The 8179-nt window shown below is 56.4% G+C and overlaps 2 protein-coding genes across 3 annotated transcripts in view; one reads left to right on the forward strand and one right to left on the reverse strand.

Moving 5' to 3' along the window:
- The window catches only part of NAA60 (N(alpha)-acetyltransferase 60, NatF catalytic subunit), a 19678-nt gene extending 14380 nt beyond the window's left edge, over positions 1–5298 (forward strand). For both annotated transcript variants that reach the window (XM_008639066.2, XM_017741281.1), the window contains 3 exons: positions 1710–1944; positions 2739–2922; positions 3333–5298. In XM_008639066.2, coding sequence (XP_008637288.1) covers positions 1710–1944; positions 2739–2895 — 392 coding nt within the window. In that variant the 3' untranslated portion in view covers positions 2896–2922; positions 3333–5298. The remainder of the gene's footprint in view (positions 1–1709; positions 1945–2738; positions 2923–3332) is intronic.
- Positions 5299–5886: 588 nt separating this feature from the next.
- On the reverse strand, positions 5887–8143 carry LOC103620451 (protein syndesmos). The gene is made up of 2 exons (XM_008639065.2): positions 7750–8143; positions 5887–6884 (listed from the first exon to the last, which is right to left on the reverse strand). Exons 1-2 carry the CDS (start codon positions 8008–8010, stop codon positions 6387–6389), a joined length of 759 nt encoding a protein of 252 aa, XP_008637287.1. The 5' UTR covers positions 8011–8143; the 3' UTR covers positions 5887–6386.
- Positions 8144–8179: the final 36 nt, after the last annotated feature.

An 8179-nucleotide genomic window follows, 5' to 3' on the forward strand; every position in this document is an offset into this window, starting at 1 on the left:
TCCTGCAGCCATTTGAAATCCTGGAGTCAGAAAGGCTTTCTCTCTGTTTAGAGCAGTTGTGTTCTGTCACCAAGTGCTGCCCTTCTGGTGCCATTTCAGGCAGGATGTGGATCTTTGATCTGCAGAAGGGAATGGGCCAGGTTTGGCAGTGTGACCCAGGGGTGCACACCTGGAGTCTCTTCAGTGGATATGGGTATAACTTAGCACCTCCAAGTCCTCCCTTCTTCCCCAGGAGTGTTTGGAGAGGTATAAACTTAGAGGATACATAAAGAAATGACCACAGAGTCCTTGGTGAGAGCAGTGTTTAAGCCTTCCATTAAAATGCCACTGGAGAGAATTTTCTGTACAAAGAAGAAAGTGGTAGCACAGAATGATATTCACAGAGGGTGAATAAAGAGGTCTTTCTTTACAATTATGGTGGTTTTCAGTCTCCTCTTAATTTCCAAATCCTAATTTTTTTTCCCAGTTCCATCTTGCTGGAATTTTCTCCTTTCAGAGTCAGTATTTCCTGTATCCATTCTATCTGCACAGCGTGTTGCTGTGCTCTCTCAAAAACTTTTGAGCTTGCACCTGTAGCAACACAACCTAAAAAAAAATGCTGCTGCTTTTTCTGAGACCTTTCTCTTGAGGTTTTTCTACTGGTGTTTGAAGCTGGAGCCTTTCATGCAGGAGGCTCTTCACTTCAGCCATGCTTCTGAGCACTAAAGCACTGATTTTCCTCTGATTTTTCTCTGATTTTTGTAAAAGGGTTTGGTTTCTAGTTCTCTGCTATTCTTAAACCACAGGCCAGCTGGATTTCTGTGAGGTAGAAGACTGGAATATCTCATAACAAAATTGAACAATTGTCAATGTCTCAGTGGTTTTTTGGGCTTGGCTGATACAGATGCTCACAAAGTATCAAGTGGCCATGAAGTCAGTGCTGTTCACTTCTGCTCTGAAGTCCTGTGGGTCCTGCAGGGAGTTCTACAGGCCCTGGGATTGTGAAACAGCAGCAGCCATCTCCCCTGTGTGTTAGTCAGGCTGATTCTTTAGCCTGGTGTTACCACACCTGCTGGAAGAAGTTCCCGTGCAGGTTCTGCTGCGTCCTTCATGCCATGTTGAGGTGGTGTGGATGAACCCTAGGTCTTGTCTCCTGGGGCTGGAGTATCCTCTGTACCCTTCTGGTTTTTTCCTGCTGGCTGCAGCAAATCCAGGTTGGATGAGACTGTGTCTCTTCTCTTCTCCTTAGGAGGCATCTTAAAGTCCCACCAGTTCTTAGATTTTTATTCAAGTTCAGCAGACACAATACAATAACTTGCTTGTGAAGTCCTGTGTTGACACTCTGCTGTTTCAAATGGCTTTGAAAGAAGTAAATGTATGGGGTGGAACTGATACCATTGAAAATGAGTCACTGACCTTCCCCAAAGCCAGGAGCTGCTCTGCTGGGGATGGGCAGTACTGTCAAAGTTCTGGCTCTGTCTTGTGGTTATTGAGTCAGAGGTTTGTGTCTTCGAAATCTCTGGGTTTTGAAGCTGTGCTCACAGGTGAGACCATATATTAAAACCATGTAGAGGGTCCTGTGAGAACTGGGTGGGATTTGGGGTCTCCAGGTGTGTGCAGCAATCCCTGCTTAGACACTGGTGCAGGAGGACTCAGCTGGGCCCCACAAACCCTCATGCTGAGGGTCCCTGGGGCTGCTCACTGTGATCCTGCTGCTTTCCCTTCAACAGGTTCCCTCTTGCTTGAGAGTCTGAAAGATCACATCTCCACCACTGCCCAGGACCACTGCAAAGCCATCTACCTGCATGTGCTCACCACCAACAACACAGCAATAAACTTCTATGAAAACAGAGACTTTAAACAGCACCACTATCTCCCCTATTACTATTCCATCCGAGGCGTCCTCAAAGATGGCTTCACCTACGTCCTGTACATCAATGGTGGCCACCCACCCTGGACAATCTTATATCCTTTCCCTGCAGGCTGCTGAGCAGAGGCCAAACCCTGTTTTGGGTTAGCAACAGCAAAGTGTGGGTAGATGTGGGGACTGAAACCTGCTCAGAAGTGGGTTTAATCTGAAGCTGGAAGGTAGGTGATGTTAGAGGGATCTGACAGTGATCCATGTGTCCCCAGGCTCCCTGGACTCCTCTGGGAATGCTTCAGGGAGCCAGTGTAGGATCGTTGGAGCAAGTTGGATGCCAATGAGAGTGAGTGCTGGTGTTAGGCCAAAGTGCTGGGTGTGCTTTGGCTTGTAGGGTGCAAGATTTTGCCACGAACAGGGCAGAGAAACCCTTGGTCTTGCTTCCTGTGACCTGGGATCTGCTGTGAGCCTGGCCTGGCCTGGATCTCAGCAGGCTGCTCCCACACTGACTTAGGGAGATTGTCTCAGGTCAATGGATCATGCAGAAGAAACTTCATCCTTCCGGGTGTAGCTGGTCATTTCCAACCTCCCCAGGCAGGTGGATGGATTGCTGTCCTCACAGGATCTTCTATGGAGTGCAAAGGGAACTGGCAGCTGCTTAGAAGAGGTATTTCCCACACAAGCTGGAGCTGCCATTCCCAAATTGCCATCCTTTACAGGGCAGAGCAGACCTGCTTTTGATAGAGAGGTGGAAGCAAATGATTGCAAGGAGCAGATGTGACTGAGCTGAGCAGCTTCCACTGTGCCAGGGGTCCCTGCAGGCAGGGCAGGTCCAGGAGTGATTTAGGTTCTTTGCTAAGTTACAGGGTAAGTGGTGTTGTCCTTAACTAGTGGCCACTGACTACCTACAGCACATTGGCTCCACGCTAGCCAGCCTGAGCCCGTGCTCCATTCCCCAGAGGATATACAGACAAGCCCAGAGCCTCCTCTGCAGCCTCCTGCCCTGGTCTGGCATTTCTGCCAAGAGCGGCATCGAGTACAGCCGGACGATGTGACTGAGCGAGGGTGCACAGGAAGCACAGGTGGGTACTGGGGCCAGCTCCCTTCCTGCCCCATGGCCACCGTTCTGTACAGAGATCCTGGAGTGAGCTCATCCTGCTGCTGTGGAAGGTGTCTGGGCAGGGCTGTGCTCCAGCTCCAGCCAGCAGCTGAACTCCTGCTGGTTTCATCTGAAGGGAAATCAAACTCTGACCTTATTTACTTGTGCCAAGCCCAACAGCAGGTGGAACCTGCTGTCCCTCTCCCTTTCCCAGCTGCTGGAGCAGCATGCAAGACCCACAGTGCCTGAGCCCTCAGAGTCCCAGCAGAGTAACTGGAAGCCCCATTTGCTGCCAGTGCCATTGCACGTGTGTGACATTTCCAGGACAATGGCTCCCCAGCACACTTTCCCTAAGTGTTTCCCTAAAACATCTGCCCTCTTTTCTTTCCATAGGATTGTTCCTCCTTCCTTGTGACACCCGGCTCTGCGCTGGTTCCAGTGATGACAGCTCTTGGCCAGTGACCCAGCCCCTGGATGGGACTCCTTGTTCCACAGGGACTGACCTTTGGTAGAACTTCACCCTGGGGCTGCAGCCCCGGCTCCCCGTGTGGGCTGGTGGGCCTGGCTGTGCCACAGCCACGGGCCCTTGGTGTCACCACTCCGTGTGCATGTTGCACTGTCCCCGCCACTTGCCTCTGGTTTGCTCATCCCCATCCATACCCAGAATGTTGAGGGGTTCAGCTGCTGCTCCCACTCCATCCACAGCTGCTGAGAGCAGCTGAGGGAGGTTCATGGAGCTGCACTGAGGAACCACTTAAATGAGCTGGGAGAGCCCCGGCTGGCAGGGCAGAGTCTGCCCTTGTTGCTGGGGAAGGGGGGAGCTGGGTGAGGGGAAAGGGGGGAATGGGAATCATGTTTAGGTCCTGCCATATCAGCTGCTGGTGTGTCCTGTGGGTAACTTCCAGGGAGAGCAACTGCCTCGCATGAGAAACTACCCAGCCCCACCAGCCCTCTGGAGTGATGTAAAAAGCAGCATATAATTCAGGATGCATAAAGTAGAAGGCAGGGAATGAAATTGCTATTTCATAGTGAAATATATATGTATTATACTGTATAGATCTTTCTGCCTTTGTCCAAGTTGGAATGTAGCAGGGGAGGGGAGCTGGGAGTGTAAGAGTCTGGTCCAGAGCCCTTCTCCCCTTCCTTGGCACCAGGCTGGATGTCGCAGGACCTTGAGGGATGGGATGTGTACAAGCATAACAGCTTTCCCTTACTGAGGAAGATCCTCAGCTGCTCAGCATTGTGCTTTGGGCTGTGGTCTGGGCAGTCTCTCAGTGGCTGCCCAATGTGTCCTGGCTGCAGGACCCTCTGGCTGGACTGAGTAGCTCATGTCCAGCCTGTGTGGAAGCCCCAGAGCTGCAGCCAGGCCAGGGGCCCTGCTATATTCCTATGGTAAATCCCCCTTCCCTGGCCAAGGCTCTTCCATGCTCAGCACCAGAGGGATTCCTGCCAGAGCAGGCGCAGGCCCTGGATGGGCTGGCACTGCCAGTGCTGGCAAGGGGTGGGCAGGACCTGGGGGTGCCACATGGCTCAGGCTGGGCCTTAGAAGAGCCAACAAGCACATTCTGACCTTGCAGCCTGGATGGCCAGAGAAAGCCCTGTTTGTATCTAAGCCCCTGGGTGGGAGCTCAGTAATAAAAGGACGCAGGAGATGAGCTGCTGTGACTAGTGCCGGCCTGGAGAGCAGGAGGCCTCAGGGGCTGGCACGTTTGGTGTCTGGGAGCATCACCAGGGTGTTCTGGGAGGTGCTGGTCCTTCTGTGGCTCAAAGACAAGGTAAAGAGGTGTTTATGAGGAGTCAAACAGGGCACTGATGGAAAGCCCAGCCTTTGAAACTTTCAAGCCCCAAAATGCCAGGGCTGCCTTCGGAGTGAGGGCATCTCTTCCATCCCATATGATGTCTCTGGCTCCCCTCTCGTTCAGCAGTGCCAGTGGCACTGGGCAGGCAGCTCCTCCCCCAGCCCCAATGCTTCCCCATGGCCCCTGACACCCTTCTAGCCTCAGTTGTTACATTTTAGTTTGGGGTATTTTTGCTTATCCACTTTTTACTTAACACATCTGTTGGTATAGAGTTTCTTTAGCAGGCCAAGCCTGTGGTTTTTCTCAGCACTTGCTTTCTCTGGACCAGAAAGAAGCTCTTTTCTCCTGATTGCCTGGGACTGATGTGTATGTGTGTCCCCACTTTCTCTCCTGTCTGTTATACAACCCAGCTCCGCTACTGGAGCACATCCCAAGGGAGCTGTGGCTGGTCTGTGTGCCCTCCTACCACCCTGCCCTGAGGTGTCATCCCCACCGTAGCCCATTATTTATTGAAGAACCTCTTGCTGAACATCTTCGATTAAACCAAACCTCTTTTTTGAGTTGTGTGTCCCTGCAGAGAATCTGCCTCTGATCAGCTGCTCATGCTCCAGCCCTGGCCTTGTGCTCTGCCCCGCTGTGGGGTGACCACAGACCTTTTTCTACAAGGCTGGCAGGGATCCTGGGGGAGCTGCTGCTGCTCCAAGGCAGGGATGAGCTTGGAGCAGGCAGAGAAGGGACAGGGAAGGGAAAGCAGTTCCTCCAGGGCTGAGCCCGTCCTTCCAACAGGGCTGCAGGAAGGGTGGATTTTCCCAAGGCTCAGCTGAAATGGACCGGGGCCTTGTGCAGTTGCAGCACTGGGCTCCTCGCTGGCTGCCCCCATTTCAGCCAGGACCAAGGCCCCTTAGGCGTACAGCCAGTGCCTGGGAGGTGCTCCTGCACTTGGGGCAAGCTGCTCCAAGCCCCTGCCTGGAGCCCTGGGGAGCACAAGGCATTCTGGAGCAGCCCAAAATCTCAAGGGTGTAGTGGTGTAGCACCTGAGCCAGCCCCCATCTGCCCTTCACCCCTGGCCTCTGTGCTCCCCCACCCTGCACATCCCCAGCTCTGGGTCACTGCAGGCTCTGCACCAGCCCTCAAGAACGATCCCAAACTTTCAGCAAAGCCATTTATTCAACTTTCCTGCTCCCACAGATCTCCAGGTGGGGACCCACATGAGCATCCCCAGTGCCCCAGAGGGAATTCATGGCATGGCTGCCCCATTGTGCCAGCACCCCAAGCAGGAGCCCGGCCAATAACATGGGCAGAGGTGCTTGACCAGAAGCCCCAGGCCTCAGCTGTGCCCGGTGCCAACACAGCCACGTCAAGACAGGGCATTTAAAAAATTAGATGTTTTGTTCCTTACAAATGAAAGAGGGACCTGACAGCAGCAGTGTGTCCCTGAAATCAAAGCATAACTCTAAGGCTCTGGTGCCCTCGCATAAGCACATGAACTCCCTGCAGGGGCTGTGCAGGTTGATCTGGGAAGCTCGCTTAAGAGTTTAATGGCCATAAAAATAAAATCGCTTTTCCCTGCTTTAGACAAACCCAACCCCTCCTGGCTGAGCAGTGGGATCCCGGGGGCAGCCACTGCAGCCAGCCACGGGTCGGAAAGTTAGAAGTCTCTCAGCTCACCCACTTTTAATTGAATGCCAACAGAGCGGCGTCCCTCCATCGCCTCTGTCAGCGGCTGCTCCGCCACAGCATCAGCGCCCAGCCCCGCTGGCTGCTCCAGCGCCTCGGCCCCCGCCAGCTGCTCTGCCAGGGCCTGGCCCTCCAGCCCCACGAGCTGCTGCTCGGCCCCCGCCTGTGCTGCACCCGGGTGCTCTGCCCTCTCTGCCAGCTCGTTGCCTGCTTTAGCCAGCTCATTGCCTGCCTTGTGGACATGCAGGTGTCCTGCTGCCCCTCCAGCCTGGTCGATGGCCGCCTTCTTCGGCCTCTGCGTGGCAGCCACCGCCTCGGCCAGCTTCTCCTCCGGCACCATGTTCAGGATCTTCAGGGCAAACAGGAGCTGGAACTTGGCGGTTCCTACGAAGGAGTTGGCCAGGAAGTTGGGCAGCCCGCCCATGCGATCCTTCTGGGTGTAGAGTGGGACACGGACCATGCCCATAACCTGCAACAGCACAGGCACAGCTCAGCAGGGGCCAGGCCAGCACCAGCCCCCCCGCCCTGCGCCCCCCTCTGCCCCACACCCTCACCCAGTGCCCGCCAGCCCGCCCTCAGCCCCACTGAGCCCCTTCACTGCCCCTTCCCAAACCCCACCAAGGCCCCTGCTCTCCCTGCCCATCCCCTCAGCCCAGCCCTGGCTCTGCTCCCCCTTCTGCCCCTTTGGGGGGATCCCGCTGCCCCAGCCCACTATGGGGAGGAGTCCCACTTTCCCCTCCAGCCCTGCCCTGCGTGGGGACACCACGACTGACCCACGAGTCCCCCTCAACCAGGCCACAACCCAGAGCCCTCTGCCTCTGCTCACACGGCTGCCGACACCCACCGAGCGCCCCGTGGGCGCGCGGGGAGGCCCTGGCTCTCGCGCTCTGCCCCGGCCATCAGCCGCACTTGGCTGCCCGGGAGGAGGAAGGTGCCTCCCGCACGGGAGGAACTCGGGTCACAGCGACATCACCACACCGAGGTCACGGTCCAGTCCGGGGCACTCAGCCCAGGGCAGGGGGAGATCCCCCCCCAGCTGCAAATGGCCCTCGCCTGCATCCTGAGGCCGAGCGGTAACACGGGGCTCGTCCCTGCGTGGGTGGACACCGGGAAAGGCTGGAGCCCGAGCTCGCTATGCTCCAGAGCCTGCGGCACGACCCCGGCCACAGTTCCTAACGCCGATGCCACGGGCGGTGCGGGCACCTGCCGCCGGCAGCTCTACCTGCGGTGCATTCCCCGGCCGGGCTGGCCAGGGCAGCCCGGCAGACCCAGGAGGGAAGCGGTGCCTTCCCTGGGCTAACTGAGAGCTCGCACACCCCTCCCGGGTGTCCCACCTCCATCCCGTGGTCTCGGGAATGCACCGCGCTGATCTCGATGGTGTGCAGCTCCTCCAGGGTGAGCTGCCTGGCGTAGAAGTGTGCCACCACGCGATGTGGCCCCTCTGTCAGGTGCGAGCACAGATAGTCAGCTTCCGTCAGGCGCACACAGCCTAAACCCAAGCCCAGCACCCGATTCAGACCGTCCTCCAGGGACCAGTAACGGCGATCCACGAACCCCCCGGGAAAGCCCAGCAGTCCGTCAAATCGCATCTGCATCTGCAATAGAGGCGCAGGGTGTTAATGGGGCACGGCGCGGCCCCCGGCGGGGGGCGAGGGGGCGTCACGGAGGCCTCCGGAGGAGCCGGAGGAGCGCGGGAGGCGTCGCGGCCGCTCCGTCGCCGCCCTTCCAGCTCCGGCGCATCCCCCACCATTCACCCACAGCGGA

The sequence above is a fragment of the Corvus brachyrhynchos genome, unplaced genomic scaffold (genome assembly GCF_000691975.1).
Source record: "Corvus brachyrhynchos isolate BGI_N302 unplaced genomic scaffold, ASM69197v1 scaffold58, whole genome shotgun sequence".
In the NCBI taxonomy this organism is placed as follows: Eukaryota; Metazoa; Chordata; class Aves; order Passeriformes; family Corvidae; genus Corvus; species Corvus brachyrhynchos.